We start from the raw sequence: 21,374 nt of genomic DNA on the forward strand, positions 1-21,374 counted from the left end.
CTGGCTTTGGATCGGTGCAGTGCGCCGGCCGTAGCGGCCATTTGGGGGGAGAACCAACGGAAGGAAGACGTTTTTCTCTGTCTCTCTCTCACTGTCTAACTTTGCCTGTCAAAAAAAAAAATCCACTGTCGCTCCCCCTGTTCGTGGAGGAACGACACTAAACCCTGCCTAGGCTTCATATCCAAGTCACGGCACCATTATGTCGCTCCCCCTCTTCGCGGAGGAACGACACAGGACCCTGCGCTGTTCTTTTTGTCTGCTTGGCCCTTCCCAGGTTTGCTGCTGGTTCTTCCCGGGTTGGCTACCGACCCTTCCACCTCCGTGGAAGGGCGGTTCCCCCTGCCACTTTCCCCACTTCCGCGGGGGAGCGGCACACCGCCGGCCGGCCGGCTCTCTCGGGGGCTGCACAGGTGTTCCTTCAGATAGATGTTCCTGGTGCATGTTGTCTCTCTCCTCCTTTATAGTCCTCTTCCACCAATCCCAACTCTGCTACCCACACGCCGAGTACGCTGCTCTCCTCCAATCAGGAGCAGCTCCTGCTGTTTATTGGTTGAACTGGAGGAAGCTGTGTAGAAGCTGTTTCCTCCTCTCCCAGCGCCATATTGTGGGAGAGCAGATGCATAGAATAAGTCTTAATTCCAGTAACAGTCTAGTCCGAGTTGCTCCCCACAATCCACCATTTTACTCATTCATTCATTCATTCATTTATTTATAAGATTTGCTTATTTATTTGAAAGGTAGAGTTACAAAGAGGCAGAAGCAGAGAGACAGAGAGAAAAAGAGAGATATCTTCCATCTGCTAGGTCATTCCCCAATTTGTTGCAATGGCCAGGAGCCAGGAGCTTCTTCTGGGTCTCCCATGTGGCTGCAGGGTCTCAAGTATGTGGGCTACCTTCTGCTGCTTTTCCAGGCACATTAGCAGGGAGGTGGATTAGAAGTGGAGCAGCCAGGACTCAAACCTGCGCCATATGGGATGCCAGCATTACAAGTGACAGCTTTACCTGCTATGTCACAGTACTGGTCCCAAAATTCACCATTTTAAAGTACAAAATTGGGCAACCTACACCATGATGTAATTTTTCAAAAGATTTTTTTACTTATTTGAAAGTCAGAGTTACACAGAGAGAGAAGAAGAGGCAGAGAGAGAGAGAGAGAGAGAGAGAGGTCTTCCATCTGCTGGTCCACTCCCCACATGGTCCCAATGGCTTGGCAGATCCAGAGCCAGGGGCCAGGACCTTCTTCTGGGTCTCCCACGAGGGTGCAGGGGCCCAAGCACTTGGGCCATCTTCTACTGCTTTCCCAGACTATAGCACAGAGCTGGATCAGAAGTGGAGCAGCCGGAACCCGAACCTGCGCCCATGTGGGATGCCTGCACCACAGGCGGAGGCTTAGCCTATTACACCACAACACTGGCCCCGCCTTGATGTAATATCAGAATATTTTCACATCCCCAACAGAGGCCTGGTGCCCGTTACCCTATTCCCACCTTCCCCTGTCACATTAGTAACCTCACGGTTGCCTTGTCTCATTCTTCCTTCCAGATCTTGGTACCGATGGAATCACCCCACCTACCTCCACTGAGACCAGAACCGCTTCTCCCTCCTCCACCTGGCCCTGTGCTCCCTGCCAGGAGGAGGGGAGCCGTGCTGTCTCTGTATGGACAGGTCACTTTCAGAAGAGTGGAAGAAGAGCCCACCGTCAATGAACCCAAACTCTTGCCTTCTCCAGAGCAAAGGCCTCTGGAGATCCAAACTGTGATGGAACCCTATGCTGACGCCTAATGCTCTTGAAACACACACCCCTCCTAGGAGTTTGCCATTTCCACCTTCCCTGCCTAGCCCTCACCTTCTAGCCCTAAATTCTCTAGACAGCTACACTGCGGCAGGAATCTTCCAGAGAAAGGACTTCTTGCCATTCTTCTCCAACTCTCCTGTGGGCTTCTGGGGACAGCTGTTTGCCTGGTGAGCCAAATTCCCAGGAGGGGAGACGATGGTTTTGATCTGAACTTAGCCACGGTCCCGGACTGATCCCACAACCCGTAAGAAGAATGGGATCTGATGTACCCACCATGCCTTGATGTTTTCTCTGTTCAGCAGGGCTTTCTGCCGGAAGCTTTGCTCCAGCCCATGTCCCGTCTGACCTCACCCCCTTTTCTGTAACCAAGTCCTCCAGGTTTCCTCCTCTTTTCAAAGGCTGAGCTGCCGCTCGGTGCTGGGCATGCTGCTCCGCCCACCGGTGCTCCTCTCTCTGCTCCCATCTCCCAGAGGCCGGGAGCCTGGTTCTTCCTCTTCCTCCCTGTGCTGCTCCTTTTCCCGTCTGCTCCCCCCTTTTCTCTTGGATACAGAAAAGGAGGAACACGAGTGCAAACACACAGCCATTACGCTGGCAAAAAACCGTGTACATAGCCCCTTCCAGCTTTGCATTCTGTTCTCTCCTTCATGTGGAATTTTCCAGCAAAATGTTTAACTCAGGTGTGAATTTTGAAGATATTTCTGGAATATTTCATCTTCTTTAAAAAAGGAAAGGAAGAAATACCAAAGTGTGAAATACTTGCTAGTTTCCACGGAGCTGCCAGTGTGGACTGGGACGCTTGGTGGACTTTCTGGGGAATGTTCTCTCTAGTGGCTCCTTCTGTGTGGACCAGTGTGTAAAGTTGTAACCTGAAGCCATTCCAGAAATGGTAACTCTTCTTTTTTCTTTCTTTTCTTTTCTTTTTTTTTTTTAAAGACTGAATACCCAGAAAGCTGTTGAGATTCAAAGGAATCTCTCTATTTCTAAACAGATTTGTGTAATGATGATATAAACTGTTCCACTGTTAAGAAGAGGTTTACAGGATTGCTTTGGGTTTTTCATTGTGGGGAAATGTGAGGGCATGTAATGAAATGGGCTGGGGAGTGCGCGCTGTTAGCCTGCGTCCCACATCGGAGTGCCTGGGGCTGAGTCCTGGCTCTGGCTCCTGACTTCAGTTTCCCACTAATGCAGACCCTGGGAGGCAGCAGGTGATGGCTCGGGAGTTGGGTTCCTGATACCCATGTGGGAGACCTGAACTGAGTTCTTGGCCCCTGGCTCCAGCTTTGGCCCAGCCCTGGCTGTTGCAGGCATTTGGGGAATGAGTTGGAATGGGACTTCTATGTCTCTCAACCTTTCAAATAAAAATGAAAAATTCAAAAGAAAATAAAGAAGGTGGAAAATATTTCAGACTGGCACATTGTCACTTTCCAAACTGGTGCTGAAGATGGTGCACATTAATACAGGGTCCTGAAGCGTTCAAGGTGCTCTTTTTTTTTTTTAAGATTTATTTATTTATTTGAAAGTCAGAGTTACACAGAGAGAGAAGAGGGAGAGAGAGAGAGAGAGAGAGAGAGAGAGAGAGAGAGGTCTTCCATCTGCAGATTCACTCTCCAATTGGCTGGAACGGCCAGAGCTGCACTGATCCGAAGCCATGAGCCAGGAGCTTCTTCCAGGTCTCCCACGTGGGTGCAAGGGTCCAAGGATTTGGGCCATCTTCCACTGCTTTCCCAGGCTACAGCAAAGTGCTGGCTCGGAAATGGAGCAGCCGGGTCTCAAACCATATAGGGTGCTGGCACTACAGGCAGTGGCTTTACTGGCTATGCTGCAGCGCCAGCCCCGAAGGTGCTCTTTTTGACAGAACCATCTTGAGGGCAGAGGGGGCTAGGGACTGATGAGTGTTTAAAATCAAGTCATTTGGAGACTTAAGAAGAGGTGGAGGCTGAAGTTAATATAAGAGTACTTCAAAAAGTCTCTGGAAAAATGGAATTAAAAAGGTAAGGTTACTTTGGTGCCAAAAAAATTTTTGAAACCCAGGCACAGTTTTTTTTTTCATAATATGCATTTCCATGAAATTTTTGAAGACCCTGTGTATCTCGTATCCCAGGTATCCTGAATACCAATTATTCATTATTCACAATGGAGATCAATAGATATGTAAGGCAAAGGTAATTTATTATTTTTAAAATTTTTATTTACTCGAAATATATAGGGAGCAAGAGAGAGAGATCTTTATCAGCTGGTTCACTCACCAAATGACTGCAGTGGCCTGGACTGGGCCAAGCTGAAACCAGGAGCTTGGAACTCTGTCCAGGTCCCTTATGTGGATGGCAGGGGCCCAAGTACTTGGGCTATCTTCCGCTGTCTGTCCACACACATTAGCAGGGAGCTGGATGGGAAATGGAGTAGCTGGGACTCCAAACCAGCATCTATATGGGATGCCAGCATTGTAGGCAGTGGCTTAACCTGCTGTGCCAAAATGCCAGATCCAAAAGATAATTTAACATTCATATGTATGTGGCTTTGGTATATATTACCATTTTTGGTACAAAGGTTGAGGTACAGGGAAGTTATCCTTGTGATTTGTCTAGGTTAATAAAAAGTTAAATAGTTGCCATTGCTGCAGTAAATATTGGATGGTGGGAATAGGGAGCCCTTAATGCCATTTTCCATGAGTGTTTCAGAATCTTAGAAATCATCAACAGTTAACTTCTGATGTTGGAATGGGGGCTTATATGAAGACTCCTATTTCATGTCATGGATGGGAGAAGGCCTACTGGTAGTGATTGTCTCTCAAGGAAAGATCCAGTTAAAAGGGGATATAGCAAACAGACAGCAAGAGAAGACTCCAGCTCCACCACTCATGGCCCATCTGTGCATGTCTGGCACACACACATGCATAGTACACTCCTGCTTGTATACTCATGGAGGTCAGAGTTCACCCTTCCCTGCAGCGTCCTGGCTACCTTGCCATCCTGCTCAGTTGTGTGCTAAAAGCTGATCTCCCACACTGTCCAGAATTCTGGTTTTCACGCATTGGCCCATGGTTTTTATAACAGAAATAAACAGAACTGTAGTACAATTTGCTCAGTCTCCATTAGCTTCCATTGCCCACTGACTTGCACCGTCGCCGAACAGAGTCAAACCATCTTTCATGTCTGCATGACCCCATAAAACCCTAATTCCAGGGAGGTTTACTGGAAGCTTGGTTAGCTTCTAATTAGGGACAAGAGACTCTATGGGCCACAGCCAGTCATTGTTCGGGGAGTAGAAGAGAGGGAAAAATTGCTGCCGCTGCTTTTCAAGTTTTATTTCACTCTGATCTTTAGTTGACTCAAAACTGGTGGGCCCAGCTGGTGGGCTCCTAAGACAAAGTAAGAGCTTTTGATCTAATTCAGAGAATGAGTTTATTAATCCCAGGATTCAGATCAGTGACCCCGCCCTCAGCCACCACATTTTCCAGCTCAGTGCTCTCTGTATGCACCTGTCATTTCTTCTTTATGGACACTTCTGCTTCTCTAGAGTGTGTGGTGACCTCCTTGTCATCAAGGTTGTCCCTTTTTTTCTATATATCCCCACGCCTAACATTGTGACCAGCACAAAATAAGCAATTAGGATTTTTTTGTTGTTGGATTTGAGAGGCAGAGTGTACTCACATAGGCTAGTTCACTTCCCCAAAACCCCCAGTGACTGAGACTGGACCTGGCTGAAGCTAGGAGCTTGGAAATCCATCCAGGCCTCCCATGTGAGTGGCAGGTTCCCAACCACCTGACCCACCACTGCGGCCTCCCAGCATCTGCAGCAGCTGGGAATCGAACCAATGTGAGATGCAGCATCTTAACTGGTACCCTAAATGCCCACCGTGTAATTAAGTTTTTTTTTTAATTGGAGTTCCTTTAAACAACTTCCAATGCCCTTCACCAGTGTAGGAGCCGTGACTACAAGGACATATCTGTAGGCTGTTCTAGTTGACTGGAGGCAGCACATCTTGATGGTTAAGTGTCTTCTTGCCTGGATTCATACCCAATTGTCTCCAACTGATTGTGTCACTTTGGGAAGGTTCTTGACTGCTCTGGGCCTTAGTTTCTCACCTGCAAAATACTATAAAAAGTATGGGACGATAGGTCCCATACTTCAGTGCTGTGAAGATTAAATAAGTTAATAGAGTAAGAGTGCTTGGAAGAATGCTTGCTGCATTAATTCAGCAATGTAAGTGTTGTCTGTGATCATGACTGTCATTGTCATTGAGTTGGTAGAGAACTTCATATCTCCTGCACTCCCTAAAAGCCTGGAACTTTTCCAGAAGATGCCACTGGAATAGGGATGGTGGCCAAAGATATAAATTAATAAAATTTAATCCCAGGTAGTGAAGCCTAAACCTAGAATCCCAGCCACCTTAGGACAAAAGCCCAATAGGTTAGGAGGAATGGGCACCTTCTCTTAGCCCATCAGCCTGTAGAGTCTTGAAGGCTGTGGCATTCGGTTTTTTCGTAGGAAAAGGTGGCAGCAAGAAGAAAGTCCTAGATTCAGATAGTAGAAGGGGAGAAAAACAAGGTTGCAACAAAAGCAGTTGGAGAAAAGGTTGGATCTTTGCATGTTCTATTGCTTCAGGCTATCACTACCTCCTATTTGGTCTGTTCCAACACATATATACCAAGTCTTCTCCAGTTCCTCTCACACTGATTCTATTCAAATGTCTCTAGAGCAGCAAGGGTTCTTAACATTGGTTACACATAAGAATCACCTGGGGAGGTGATTGGCTATTGATAGTCATACAGAGATGTTGATTTATTTTATTTGGAATATGGCCTGGCCATTGGGATTTTTTAAGGCTCCTCCAGTGATCCTACTGTGCTCTCAAGGCTGATGACTGCTGCCCAAATGTGCATGCAAATCAACATTGTCCTTGTTAAAGCAGGCTCTGATTTAGTAGGTACAGGCTAGGGTCTGAGAGTCTATGTTCCTAATAAACTTCGAGCTGATGCAGATTTCCCTGGTTCAAAACCACACTTTGAGTAGCAAGGGCTTGGAAAGCATGGTAATATGATATTTCCTCATTCAATAACATCGTGGACTTCCTCTTACCCACATAAGGTGGCACAGTCCGGCATCTGAGGCTGGCACCACAGGCACTTGAGACCCTGTCACCGCAGTGGTTCTCAACCATGAATGACTCTGGGACAGGTTGGAAAAACTACAATGCCTGGGTCCTCCCCCACAATAATTCACAGTATGCAAGGAACGGCCTGCATTTTCCAGGTAGCATAGATGACAAACAAGCTGTAGGAAGTGCACTGTGCTTCCAATACAGTTTCCCAGATTCCTGTCCCACTCATTCAACCAGCAGACATGAACTGCACCTGTCTCACAGTAGTAGCAGGGAGACAAAGACGAAAGCCGTGCCATCTGTGCCCTTCAGGAGTTGGCAAGATTAACAACCCAAACTAGAATATTTCCTGTTCCTTCCATCTCCAGACAGGGGCCAGGCACTCACAACTCTGCCAAACGCCTTCTGTTTTTAAGAATGTCTGGGCCCCTCAGCACCCTCACCCTTGCCTGACACTGCCTTCAGCCACACTTCTCTCTTCAGACTTACTCTCCCCGGTATCAAAAAATAGACCCAGAGAGGAGACAGCATTTGCCTCAAGGGAAATAAAACGAGAGTTGACATTTGCAGTGCCTTCCACGTGCCAGCCATTGTTCGAAGCACTTCGGCTCGCTCTCGTGACCTTAAAATCCTCACAATAATGAGGCAGGTATTATCATCCCCAATCCGGAGAACGAGACACGCGAGGCTCAAGAAACTTGGAAGTTTCGCGAAGGCATACCCAGCAAGGTGTGCTCCTACGCCCGAGTTCTAGGCAGGGCTACAATGCGTACGACTTCTAATTCCCAGGTCCGAGCACTTTTCGGGTGCTCAGTTGGTTCTTTGCTTCATGCACCCCGCAGGTTCCATCCCCCCACGGTGCTTAGTAGGGATGCAATTACTCAGCAGGCGCTCAGTCGTTGCTTCTTGGATAGGCTGTCCCATCCGGGGGAAGGAGGAATGGGTAAGGGTTTAAATAAACAGGCAACACGCGAACGAGAGCATCGTCCTGCAGGCCTCACGTCACCGCCGGCTGGTCCTCCCCTCCCCCCGCCCCGCCCCCGCCCCCGCCCCCGCCCGAAGGAGGAGGCCTCTCCCGCCGGATCTGCCAACGTCCCTCGGCTCTGCGCTCCGTCCTCCCGGCCGGCAGGTGCCCCCAGACCCCCGGCTCCGCCGCCGCCGCCGCCGTCACAGCCTCGTCCTGTCCCCCCTCGCCGCGCCGCTTCCTGTGGCCTCCATCTGGGCCGCCACGGGGCCCCCCAGGCATCTCCGTGCGCTCCGCCAGGTAACAGCTCAGCGCCAGCCGCGCTGCCGGGCTGGGTCCCGGGGCTGCCGGTCCGGCGCGGGGGTCCCGGCGCAGCGGTGGTGGGGGATGGAGGCGGGCAGATGGCCTGGGCTGGCCTCCTAACGGGAGGAGGCCTCTCGCTGCCTGCCGGCGCCAGGCCCCGGGGCGCCCGGCGGGATGGCGGGATGCCGGGATAACGGTCCGCCCGGCCCCGGGCTCCCGGCTGGGCGTGGCGTGGTGCACAGTCGGCGCGGAGCTGGGTCGCGGTTCGGCGAGGAGGCTGCATCTCGCCGCCGGCCACTCCTGCCCCGGCCCCGGACCGCGCGAGCGGCCAGGCCAGGAGCCTTGGCTTCGGAGCTGCAGGGACCACCGAAAGACCATTTTCGTCCTTTTACAGAGCCGAGAGTAGAGAGCCAGACGCCGGACAGGGCGCTCCCAAGGTCACAGAGTTGTGTCTGGCGTTCACACCTGTCCGATGTTTTCTTTGAGCGTTTGTAAAGGGCTACTTGTTCGGCCCGGGGACTTAGCATACGGTGGACAGGGCTCTAAAAATACTAATCGGCGTATCCAAATGCGCTGATCCGCATTACTGGCCAGTGACCCTGGCCTTCGAAAGCAAGTAAGAGAGGATGACTCTTTTCACTTTGGGTGCTTTGGATTTCCGGCCCATGCTTCGAAGACTGGGCTAGAAGTTTTGCAGAACTCATGAGAACTCCTTGTCAAAACTGTAGGGGAGCGCAGAATCCTTTGGTCCCTTTTCCTTCCTTTCCACCCCCACCCTCACCCCCTTCCTCCCTTTTCCTTTCCTAATTTTTATTTTGGAAAAAAAAAATTCTGAGGCTGTAGAGGTGGAAGTGATTTGGCCACCCTGGTACAGCTAGCGAGGAGCAGAGACTGGGCTGGAACTCAGGTCTGTGATGGGTGTCTGGGGTTTGCTTGCATGCAGATCTGCTTTTAGATGCAAGCTGCACAGAACTTGACCTTCATAAAACCCTCCCTGGATAGCATTCTTGGGAGTGGCTTGTGTATTGAAGTGCACTGGTCCACAGATACTGTTTCACTTGCCTGAGTAGGGTTAAGTAGTAAGCCAAGCCATGCAGAAAATTCCTACTGGCATGAGACAGATACCTGACATGTTCTGGACTTTCTTGTTTGTATTTGCAGTGGGGGAGTAGATGGATATTAATAACAATGTCTTAGTCATTTTTAGGTTTTAGTTCCATATGACTGAATTGATAGTTGCAGTTGTTCTTGTCAAAATGTATTTGTCACAAAGTGTAGGTTTCTCACTTTGTTTCATTTTTAACTAGATAATCGCCTCAAAGGTATTTTTAAATCTCAACAAAAACTTCCCCCGGGCAGCTCAGTCCTGCTTCTCCCTGCTAAATCGTGGAGTTGGATTTCAGAACTGAATAGAACTAGGATTCCCTCTCCCCCATCTTCCAAGATGTCTGAACTCTTTGTTTAGTTCTATATGTAGGTTAACCCCAAGTTTCAGTTTTGACTGATAAATCTGTGACCCAAATCCAAACCTCAGCTAAGTTTAGTGTCAACTTGAAAACTGCCCAGTGACATGTGACTTCTAGCAGAAACCAAAGTGTTTTTTTTTTTCAATGAGAGCTTCTTATTGGGATTTTTGAAATGTGAAGACGTTACCTAAAGTGTATTTTATTATGTGCGTATTACGATCCAAGGCCAGTCCTAGCCCACCAACTCAGAATGTGGTTTCTGGTTCCCACTTTAAAGATTTCACCCAGCATGCTGTCTCCACAGGCCCTAGAGTTATAAACACAGCCGCACTTGCATAGAAGATTCCTGGCCATGTAGATGAGGAAGAAGCGTGAGTGTAAAGGCAATGTTTTGTCCTGTTCTATAGCAGAAATGAGGACATAGACACACAACAGCCACTGGTGTTTTCTTCAGGTGCATCCTTTGTTTCTCTGGTTTTGGTCTTCTCCTTGTAGGATGGCATCCGCTCTGTGTCTGCAGGTGCTCTGCAGCCTGTGTGGCTGGCTTTCGCTCTATACTTCTCTCTGCCGGCTGAATAAGCGCCGAAGCTATGAGTGGAGCTGCCGGCTGGTTACATTCACCCACGGAGTCCTCTCTATAGGCCTCTCAGCTTATATTGGCTTCATTGATGGCCCTTGGCCTTTTACCCACCCAGGTAGGTAAGGGACATTAGGTGCTTTTCCCTTGGGGATTTGTGATTTGGGGGGTAGTCTTAGAAGGAGGAACTTAAAACACAACTGGTACAATATGGAAGAATAATTCCCATTACGGTTTGTGTTGGGTCTTCATTCTTCATGGTTAATGCTGATACTGTATGTGTCAATTACTTCTGATTTTCATAACTCTACTTTTAAAACAAATTTGCAATTGCTTGTTGTAAGTTAACCAATCAGATGGGCATTTAGTGCAGTGGGTCAGACACTACTTGAGACACCTACTTCCTATATTGGTGGAGTGCCTGGTTCAGGTCCTGGCTCCTCCACTTCCAGTCCAGTTTCCTGCTAATGTGCACCCTGGGAGGCAGCAGCTGATGGCTCAAGTAGTTGGGTCATTGCCACCCATGTGAAAGACCTGGATTGATTTCCAGGCTCCTGGCATTGGTCTGACCCAGCCCTGGATGTTGTGGGCTTTTGGAGAGTGAACTAGTGGATGGAACATCTGTTTCAATCTCTCTTTCAAATAAAATGAAGGTAATTAAGAATTTTAAAAAAAGAAACATACAAAACATAAAACAAACACCATTATCTTCTACCACCACCCCCAAACAGACACAGATGGAACTGTACTGTGAATTTTTTGGTAACTTTTAATTTTTTCAGTTGCATATTCAAAGGACATTATTTTTGCATTTCTGTATATGGGGCCTCACTGTCCTTTTTAATGGTTACCTGACATTACATTGCATGCATTTACTTCATTGACGTCACTAGATTCATTATATTGTGCAGCTGTATTAAATTGTACATGTGTTACTTCCTTTGTATACAAAAATTATCCCAGCTTGTATTGGTTGGCTGGGGCTGCCATAACAAAACACAGCAGACCGGGTGGCTTCCACAGCAGATAGCTGCTTTCCCAGTCCTGGAGACTGGAAGTCCAAGATCAAGACACAGGCGGCCTTGGTTCCTTCTGAGGCCTCTCGTTTTGCCTTGCAAGTGGCTGCCTTCCCGCTGTGTGTGGGTGTGGTTGTGTTCTAACCTCCTCTTCCAAGGCTGTCCATCACACTGGACTGGGGTCCCCTCAAAGCCCCCCTTTTATCTTAGAGCCCTCCTTAGAGGCCCCCTCTCCAGAACACTCTGAGGGCCTGGGGTTTAGGAGTTCAACACAATGCATTTTGGGGAAGGGCACAGTTCAACCCATAGCTCTCTTGGAATATGATTTAAAAAAAAAAAGGCTTTAAAAATTCTTTAGAGTCTTTGAAAAAAGATTTTCCTTTGGCTTCCAAGTTTTCTCTAAAACTGTAAAACTGAGATGAAAGCAGCCTTTAAGCTTTATGGTTTTTTTTTTTTTTTTTTTACGATTTATTTATTTATTTGAAATGGAGAGTAAGTCTTCAATCTGCTGGTTCACTCCCCAAATGGTTGCAACGGCCAGAGCTGAGCCAATCTGAAGCCGGGAACCTGGGGCTTCTTCTGGGTCTCCCACGTGGGTTCAGGGGCCCAAGGACTTGGACCATCTTCTACTGTTTTCCCAGGCCATAGCAGAGAGCTGGATCAGAAGAGGAGCAGCCAGGACTCGAACTGGTGCCCATATGGGATGCCAGCACTGCAGGTGATGGTTTTACTCACTACTCCACAGTGCCAGCCCCTAAGCTTTATGTTTTATGTGAAAATTCTTAATGGTTTCATGTCAAGCCCTTGCATCCTATTTTCTTGGACACAGTACACTAGCTTTGGAGTTCTCTGAAGAGCTAGGGCCACTGGTGTCCAGTAACCTACCCCAGGAAGCTAAGAAACTAACCTGGTGTTAAGGATACAGTAATTCAAGTCTAGAGAAAGACCTTCGCTGGTTGAAAATATATAAAAAAAGTTTAAGATCTTAATTAAAAGGGCAGAGTAACTCCATAAATGCTGTAGCATTGAGAGGACACTGAGATGACTAACGGTGTGCAAAGCACTCACTGAAGGATATTCAGCAGGTCCGCATTTGCTTCCTGAATACCACCGCTTTGCTAAAGACGACGGTTGTAGATCTTTGTCTGTGGTTACCATTTAAAAGCACACGCCTGCAGTTCTTGCTGTCTTCTTCAGTGACTCCGTAAGATCTGAAAGCAATGGTGTAGGGTTCTGTTTTCAAGGCAGCACAAATCACAGTCACTCAGTGTGCTTCTGTCTTGGTTTATTTCAGGTGCACCCAATACACCTCTCCAAGTTCACGTTCTCTGTCTGACCTTGGGCTACTTCATCTTCGACTTGGGCTGGTGCATCTACTTCCAGTCTGAGGGTGCCCTGATGCTGGCCCACCACACGCTGAGCATCCTGGGCATCATCATGGCCCTGGTCCTCGGGGAGTCAGGCACAGAGGTCAACGCCGTCCTCTTCGGCAGCGAGATCACCAACCCCTTGCTCCAGATGCGCTGGTTTCTCCGTGAAACTGGCCACTACCACAGCTTCACTGGCGATGTGGTGGACTTCCTCTTCGTGGCTCTGTTCACCGGCGTGAGGATCGGTGTAGGAGCTCGCCTCCTTTTCTGTGAAATGGTCTCACCCACTCCCAGGTGGTTTGTGAAGGCTGGGGGAGTGGCCATGTATGCAGTGTCATGGTGTTTCATGGTCAGCATTTGGCGCTTCGCGTGGAAGAAAAGCATCAAGAAATACCATGCCTGGAGGAGCAGGTGGAGTGAGGAATGGCAGCGAAAACTCAATGGGCATCTCAAGGCACACTAGCCCAGGCTCGCTGAGATGACGGATGGACTGGGCCGAGCCAGCGAGGGAACCCGGTCGGAAGTACGGCTGCATTATAACAAACCTAGGTTTTGAAAAAGGGCTACCTTTATTGATCAGTTTGGTCAGTCTTCAAGCCAAGTATAGGCCAGTATTATACTGAGTTCTGCAGCAGCGCAGCTGTAGAGTAAGAACGCGCTGGTTAGTTGTGAATGGGTCAGAATAGGGCAGTGAGTACTACTGGCATTCCTTTTAGTTTATGGTGACCCTGAGTCCTCTTGCCCCTGGAAGGCCTAGTGATGTTCAGATGGCTTAGAAAGAACTCGGAAAAATTAGTGCTGTGTCTTGTTCCTTTGAGAAGTAACTCCTTTGACACTTATTTTGCCTTCCCTGTAGCAATGGATGTAGGTTTGCTCCATTTACTATAAGTGGAAGGGCTTTGAGGAGCAGACATGCCTTTGGTATTCTTAGCACTGGATAGGGGTTGGATCTGCTTAAGCCAATGGGGCTCACAGTTTGGGAGTGAAACTGGCAGTGATGGGGGATTACTTAAGGAACCTTCTTGTCCTCACTGTTGGAGGTTCCCAAGGCCACGCCCTGGTCTGATTCACTAGGAGGTCTCAAGGGGGCTAAGAGTATAGCCTTACTCACAACTTTGATTTATTATAGTGGCAGGATACAAAGGAAAAGTCAGCAAAGGGATGAGGCGCCAGGGGCAAAGGCCAGGGGACCCCAGGCCTAAGTTTGCACAGTCCTTTCCCAGTTGGATCACACAGGGGGTGCTGAATTCCTCTAGCCACGATCTGCAATGAAATATGTGAAGTGCTGTCCACTAGGGAAGGTCTCTGCAGACAAAGCTCAAGGTTGGCACTGGGGGCAGGTCGTCTAGGCAGCCTCTGCCTGGCATGTTAGAAAACTTAAAGACTCCCAAGAGGAAAGCAGACATTCAGCGTAAGCCATATTTTCACTGAAGTGAGGCACAGCAAGCCAGTCTTATCTGCTCCTGGTGGGAGCCCTCCCAAAAGCAGGTTCCCAGATGCCAGCCAAGGGCCAGCCTTGCAGCAAGTCTTTCCAAGGACAGCAGTTCAGACCTGCCACTATTTTCTGCACAGAAACCATGGGGTTAGGGCTTTGGGTGCAAGATGAATTAAGTGTGGGTCGATGGTTTACCAAGTCCTGTTGTATGGGTTCTGCCTACCAGGAAAACGACGCCAGTTCTCAGAGCTTTTGTGCATTAATCTCCTAGGCATGAGTGGCTATGACTAAATTCCATCGGGATTTGCCATGCGGATTCCACTGTGTTTAGGATGGCAGTTCAGGTTTCAGCACTGCTGTACTGACTGCAGACGAGAACCAAAACCTGAAAGTGTGCACTGGCTCAGGGTGATGACGCTCAGCCCCGCCTGCCCCACCCCACCCCCGGCTTTTTTTTTTTTTCTTCATTTAATATACATTCCCTTTTAGTATTCTCACTGCCTTTTCTTCTTTCTTCTAAGAAGGTATCACGTTCTGGACAGCCTAATCTGACCAGGCCAGTTTTAGAAGAGGGGAAAAAAAAATACCAGTGCAGTGGTCTCCAGTCTCACATAGGAGAAGAATATAAGCTTAACACAGGGGGTTAAGGAGAAGGACTTTCTAGGTTCTTTTAATTAGCATTGCTACTCCCTTGCCAGATCTTTAGGCAGGCCACTTGTTTACTGCTGTGAATGGATGACACTTCATCGGTGGGGATCTGTAATATAGAGCTTTTAAGAGAAAAAGGGAAGTCCTATTTATGTATTTGTTATTTATTTATTATTTATACCAGGCCATTTAGAGGGGTTTAGCTTAGTTGGAGAGCAAGCCAATGGTGCTGTTTAGTCACGGCTGACAGGAGGAAGTGTCAGTCCATCCTGTGGTCACTGGGGGTACGACCCCAACGAGTGGTCATGAAACCGGATGTCCTTGGTCACAGAAACCAGACAGAGTGGCTAGAGCCGTGGAAAACCCTCCCTGCTAAGAAGAAAGCAACTTTAAAGGCAGGCTAACAGTGGCTTTTCTAAGATGACTCACTGGTTAGAGGGTTTTGCTGGGCACTGAAGTGAGCCGACACCACCTCCCTCTCTCTCCCTCTCATATTTATTTATTTATTTTCACTCCGATCAATAGCTCTTAAAATGCTTGTGGAGCTTCCGTCCCACAAAACTGTGGTCAGTAGGGTTGCTGGGGAATGCTGATTTTAGCAAAAGCCTAGTAGAAAAGAGTGGCTTGGCTCATAAACTTTCTTACAAAAAAAAAAAAAAAAAAAAAAAAAGAAAAGGAAAGGAAAGAAAAAGCTGGCTCTTGGATTTTGGCACAGTGCAACCTGTTCCATACCAGACAAATGAATAGGCTTGATCTGGTACCATTTCTTTTATCCCTGCCCCTCCGAAGTGAAGGCACTGCAGATCTCAGTCTTGGGCACTATTGTGAGGATGTATGGAGGGTTTTTAGTTTTGTTCTTTAATAATTGAAAAAGGGAAAGGAATCCTTCAGCTTTTTTTTAAAAGATGTATTTATTTATTTATTTGAAAGAGTTACACAGAGAGAGAAGGACACACACACACACACACACACACACACAGATCTTCCATCTGCTGGTTCACTCCACAGTTGGCTGCAACAGCTGGAGCTGCGCCAGGAGCCAGAAGCTTCTTTTGGGTCTCCCACACAGGTGTAAGGGCCCCAGAACTTGGGCCATCTTCTACTGCCTTCCCAGGCCATAGCAGAGAGTTGGATTGGAAGTGGAGCAGCTGGGTCTCGAACCAGCACCCATATGGGATGCCAGCACTGGCTTTACCCCCCCCCCCCAGTTTTTCTTGATGTTGTAACTTAGTAACTAAGAAGCAGCTTCTCTGAGAGAAAATGTGAAGTGAAGAGGACTCAGTAGTTCACATGCCGAGTTTTTACACCACAGGTGAATGAAGGGCTAATTAACATGTGGTTGACCAAATAAAGTACTTGTTTGCATTTGGATTACTATGTAATAATTACTAACAGTGCTCAAGAAGGATTTTATATTTTAAATAAGGTTTGTATTAAATTTTATAAAAATAAAACAACTTTTTATAAATCTGCCTTTCTATCTTGTGGTTTTTACCAAGAACTTAGAAAAAGCCTTCTGGCATCTAGAAACATTGACCCATAGTCATCCTTAGTGGAGAAATAACTCTAATCTGCTGTTTAGCATCCATCTTTTCTATTTTTTTTTTTTTGTTGAAATTTGGAGATGGGTAACAATGGATATACAGAAAATTGTCCAAGAGGAAGGAGTCAGTTTCTTTTTTGTTCTGCCACCTCTTCAGACTGTCTGCAGAACTGCGCTCCCAATGGCTAGCACGGCCTTGGACACACAGTAGGTACTTAATGAGTGAGTTGAAAGAGTGGCAGAGAATGTGGCTTAGAATAACCCCAAATGGAAAACCTCTTCAAAGAACATGTCCAGTGGATTGGGTCGCCTTTGTCACTTCTGGGGAAAGGCCGATGACCCTGGGAGGGTGTCGACCTCTGCTGAAGGCATTCCGTAGATACAGCCTTTGGACAGCCAGGCAGCCAATAGCTCTAAACGGCTCGCACATGGGTATTTTTATTATCAGTGCTTTGTGGGTGACAATGGAGATTTTCAGCTTTAAGAAAGTTTAGTTTTGGAAGGAATAAGACCGCTGGCTCAGTTCAGTCCTCTGCTTGCATCCTCTGAAGATTTCCCACAGCAAAACGCCTTCTTTGCGCACAGCTAGAACCTGCGGTCTGCTGGGAGTCTGGGACGATCTTGGGAGCAGCTTGCCAAGAGGTTTTGTATGCAAGGAAGAGAAGGTGAAATAGGAAACTTTCCCAGTTTGTTTTATTCCTGAAGCTTAAGGATTGAGGGCATTCTTGAAGGAAAAAGGAGAAGTTATTTTTAAAATGCATGATTTGATGAATCATTGGGCTTAATTAACTCGATACTTACACTGTAACATTATTAGGAGAGGGAAAAAGAAGATATTTGGTAGTTTAAGGACGATTTTTTAAAGCTTGGGGATAAGGTCTGCGTTTGGGGCACCGTGTATAGATGGAAGATCTCTCTCCTTTCAGCTACAAACAGAAGAGAGCCTAACTGGGAGCGATCGGATAGAACTGCCATGCTGGGATGCACCAGCAGGTGGCAATGTATCCAGGTCTGATGGTTGGGAAAGTGGCTTGGAATCTTAATCTGCTTCTATTCTTTCCAAAAATAAATATTACAAAATTAGCTGGCTGTGCCGAACTTTAAAAAAAAAAAAGCAATAAGGAGTCATCTTTGGCCTCCGTTTATCTTTTCCTTTTTTTAACCCGGCTGTAACGTCAGCCTGAGCTCATGCATCTATTCAGGGATAATGATTCTTTCGTGAACTGTTGGGGAATGAGTTTGAGAAACAGCGTTGTGAAGAGGCAATCGCTTCCCCTCTCCAGAGCCACTGTTTCTCATTCGACTCGATTTGCCGCTTGATTTCCACAAAATGGCTGAAGTCGCTCACCGGCACCGCTTTGAGCCCAGACGTCTGACAAACAGGTGGAGAAAAGGGGTATGCTGGCAGCATCCAGAGCTATACTGCGTGTGGTGCCCGCGTTGCCCCCATACCGAGTTATCCAAACCCACAACTAGGTGGATGCCTAAATCTCCCCACCAAGCAGGACTGGTGGGGGAAAAAAAAATGAACAACTCTCCAGAGAGAACCAGTAATGCCACTTACTGGATAAATACACACTTTGTTTGCTCCCACTTCTTTCCACAAGCTTGTGAAGTCGCTATGGAGAGCACCATGCTTTCTCAGTTTGGCAAGTCAAACACTTAATTTTGCCAAGGCACAGATAGCCTAAAAAGCAACATTTATACTGAGAAACGCGGGCTCCGGTGCCCAAATCGCCTTTCCTCACGCCCACCGCAGGCAGCCACGGCTCGTGCGCGGCGGCCCCTCTCCCCGGGCCCAGGCCAGCAGCAGGTGCCCCAGGTGAGCGGCCAACGCCGAGACCTCGGTGTGCCGGGCTTTGCTTCCCAGGGCAGGGATGCTAACCCGGCGCCCGGACCCGACACGGGGCGAACAAGTACATTCCCTGAGGGAGTAAAAGTTTCCAGGACGAGGGGTGCGTCCCCTCCTGAAGTTGGCGGGGTCAGGGCGGGCTCTCTGGACACCTGTGGCTAACACTGACAGCGCGAGCAGCACCCCTAAGCGACCCTCTCCCACACTCTCCGGCTCCAGGGCCAGCGGCGAGCCTGGAGGTGCCGCCTTTGCCCCCGCGGGACTACTTTTCTGCTCCCCCCAAGCGAGGCCGAGGCGGAGGCGTCCGCGCGGGGGCGGCGCAAGCGAAGGGCGGGCGCGGGCGGCCGGCGCTGCGCGATGCGGCCCGGCGGAGGGATTCCCGGGTGAGGCGGCTTCCCGAAGTCAGAGGGGAGGAGGCCAAAAAAGTCGGCGGGGGAGGGGAAGCACGAGCTCGCGCTGGACGCGACCGGGAAGACAGAACCGGAACCGGAACCCGCGCGCGCGCCCGCGGTCGTCGGTCGCTCCCCCCACCTCCGCCCCACCGCCGGCGGCCGCCTCCGCCTTCTGCGCGCGCTCCCGCGAGGGCCCCCAGCACCCGGCGAGCCGGTTCCGCGCGGGGAGTCGCCGCCGCCGCCGCCGCCGCCGCCCGTCGCCTCCCGTGCCGAGGCTTCCACCAGGCCGGGCCGGACGGGAGCCTCCCGCCCCCCCCGCGGGAACCGCCGCCTACCGGAGCGTCGGGGAGGAGCCGCCGCCGCCGCCCGTGCTGACTGCGGAAGAGTCCGGGCCTCAAAGGGATGGGGAGCAGCCCGCGGCCCTGAGAGACCCCGGTCCCTGTCACTTCAGGTCGCGGGACTCCTTTTCCGCCGGCGCCCGCGGCTCGTCCCGGTGCCCCGGAGCCTGGTGGGGGCGGCGAGGAAGACGCGAGGGGTCCCCGGGCCGGGGGACATGGGGCCGCGCGAGCTCGGCGCGGGACGGCCCGAGACGCGGCCGAGGCTGCGGCCACGCGCGACCGGCAGCCCCAGTTAGAGAGCGGGGACGCGAGGGCTCGGCCGTGCGGGTGCGGACGGAGTTGACGGCCCCGAGACTCCGGAGGAGGAGCCGATCCCGCCCCGGCCCCGGCCGCGGCCCCGGCGGGAGTCCGGGTCCCCTTCCCACGGCGCGCGGACTTCCCTGGGCCACGGAGTTCTCTCGCTGTGCCTCCTGCAGGATTTGTCGCAGGCGCCGGGACTCGCCTGCCGGCTGACTTTGTTGGTTTTGTTTTGGATGATAACTTTGCTCCAGCCCGCATCCCCTTTGCTTGACCCCTTCCAATCGGATGTTCTAGATGACTGCATGGAGTGTTGAGTTGGACTTTTGTGTCCCCGACGGAGTTGGGCCTGATCCCAGAGCACTGGGGGTGGGGTGGAGGTGTTACTGTAAAATGCAAGTTGGATGAAAGGAGGACCTCTCGCCAAGGGCCCCAATGAGTGGCACACAGTCTACTATCACCGACAGGTTCGTATGAAGCCCTCCTCCCCTAGCCCGCCCGCGTCCGGCCGGCCGGCCCGGCGACAGCCGGTCCTGCACGCCGCCTTTGGCCCGCGGAGTTGACAGGCACAGGAGAGAGGGCTGTTTGGGAGCCGGGCAGTTAGCGGAGGGTGGCTGCCGAGGGGTCGGTTGGTTGGAAACACGGTCTTTCTGGCGAGAAGGGGTGCGCCCCACCACGAGCGTGGGGTTTTTGTCTGTGGTTCTGGCTGGGGTGTGCGTTTGGAGTCTGTTCTCATCTTTGGAACCAGAGGAAGGTCACGTTAGGTGAAGGTCAGCGCCAGAAGACGGCTGGGTGTTGGTGCATCGTCAGTTTGACTCCTGCCCTGTGCAAGTTCTCGGAACCCCTTACATTTTAGCGATTTCTGTCCGGGAACTGAATCTTCAGCCTCCTGCCTGGTGATTCGTGGACTTGGTCTCTTTTAGGTGTTGACCCCTCCAGTGTTTAATTATCTAATAATTTTCCAGAATGTTGACATGGCTCTCGCGCGAGGCAGTATGCAGGAGCTGGAGGAAATGAGGAAACTCCCAGGGCTTGCTTTCAGTTATTGTATTTTAATATTCCATCTTCCAGAAACACTTGGTTAAGGGGTGTAAACCCTAAGCATAGTGCAAGCATGGCAGGTGGATGTGTTGACGTCTGTGTACCCTTTACAAGTATTTATAATTGTTGCGTGGAGTGCGGCGATTTGAGCTGGACTATACGTGGTTGAAGTAGAGTTCCCTTATTCCCAAACGTTATTCTTTTGACTAGGTTACATGATTGAATTTCTTAACCCCATTTTATTTCTCACTTTAATTATGGCAAAATGCTGTGTATGTTTGATAGTCTCAGATTTCAATCTGTTTATTAAGTCAAGCTTCACACTACTACATCTGAAAAAATAAATACTCAATTTTCAGTCCAGAGCTCTTTGTTGAAAAGTGCAACAATAGTGGTTCTGCAGAAAGTAGATTAATTTGCTAATAAGAGAGTTTTACCCAATTGTAAAGCTCATTTGTTGATTCTGAAAGAGCCAAATTCCATTATCATACCATAACAGCCACTCCAGAAACAGAACTTCCTCTTCCTGTTGATGCTTTCCAGTGTCACATGAATGTTCACCTAAAAGATTCCATTAAATAATTAAGCTATTTATGTTTATCCTTTGTGTTTTTTATTAAATGAGTTTTCATTTTCAGTGAGATAATGTTTAATTTTTCTGAGAATATACTTAACATGAATAGTGATGATGCTATTTTAGTTAACCCCATTCCTTTTCTTTTCTGGGAGTCTTGCTCCTGAGAAACTGTTTTTCACCAGCATGTGGATAATTGTTTCCCTGATTCATTCGAATCTTATCTTTTTGTTGAGCACATAGACAAGAAGTCTTACTAGACGCTAATGTGGTATTGGTTTTCCTTGTAATGCTTGGGTGCTGTTGCAGAAACAGAACTTGGGGTCACCAACTCATCCCCACAGAAATCACTAAAAAGCCCCAGCTTTGCTTTTCAGGGATTTTTCTTTCAGTTATCTTGGAAATACAATCTTAGAATTTGTGTACTTTTTATACTTTTTATAACTTAAACGGCATATCGCCATTCAAGAAGCCTGCAGTTATTGAAAGCCTGTTCTTTGACATGCACTGTGCTAGGCACAAAAGGTGGACAGAATGAATGTGTGAATATTGGTGTCGGCGTTCATACTCTCGACCTGGTGCAGGTGCTGCCTGATTTTACATAGGTCTTTACAAGCAAAAAAAAAAAGAACTGTGCAGTCTTGCCTAATTTAATAAACACTG

The 21,374-nt window shown here is 49.1% G+C and overlaps 3 protein-coding genes across 11 annotated transcripts in view; all 3 read left to right on the plus strand.

Moving 5' to 3' along the window:
- The window catches only part of POU2F3 (POU class 2 homeobox 3), a 93,550-nt gene extending 88,680 nt beyond the window's left edge, over positions 1–4,870 (plus strand). The window contains exon 13 of the mRNA XM_008260641.4: positions 1,542–4,870. Within this exon, the coding sequence (XP_008258863.2) occupies positions 1,542–1,581 (40 nt within the window). The 3' untranslated portion in view covers positions 1,582–4,870. The remainder of the gene's footprint in view (positions 1–1,541) is intronic.
- A 3,083-nt stretch (positions 4,871–7,953) lies between these two features.
- Positions 7,954–16,142, plus strand: TLCD5 (TLC domain containing 5). Of its 2 annotated transcripts, none has more exons than XM_070047334.1 (3): positions 7,954–8,159; positions 10,124–10,327; positions 12,516–16,142. In XM_070047334.1, the coding sequence occupies exons 2-3, from the start codon at positions 10,297–10,299 to the stop codon at positions 13,052–13,054; spliced, it is 570 nt and encodes a 189-aa protein (XP_069903435.1). In that variant the 5' UTR covers positions 7,954–8,159; positions 10,124–10,296; the 3' UTR covers positions 13,055–16,142. The 2 variants fall into 2 exon arrangements, with proteins under 2 accessions (XP_069903435.1, XP_051704561.2); XM_051848601.2 differs by having other exon boundaries at positions 7,960–8,159; positions 10,124–10,323.
- A 3,286-nt stretch (positions 16,143–19,428) lies between these two features.
- The window catches only part of ARHGEF12 (Rho guanine nucleotide exchange factor 12), a 162,624-nt gene continuing 160,678 nt past the window's right edge, over positions 19,429–21,374 (plus strand). For 6 of the 8 annotated variants that reach the window (XM_008260587.4, XM_008260592.4, XM_008260609.4 and 3 more), the window contains exon 1: positions 19,438–19,563. In XM_008260587.4, coding sequence (XP_008258809.1) covers positions 19,532–19,563 — 32 coding nt within the window. In that variant the 5' untranslated portion in view covers positions 19,438–19,531. Of the gene's footprint in view, positions 19,564–21,374 lie in introns of all 8 variants that reach the window. The other 2 variants (XM_017343044.3, XM_017343054.3) reach the window with 1 other exon arrangement.

Source organism: Oryctolagus cuniculus, chromosome 1 (genome assembly GCF_964237555.1).
Source record: "Oryctolagus cuniculus chromosome 1, mOryCun1.1, whole genome shotgun sequence".
Taxonomy (NCBI): Eukaryota; Metazoa; Chordata; class Mammalia; order Lagomorpha; family Leporidae; genus Oryctolagus; species Oryctolagus cuniculus.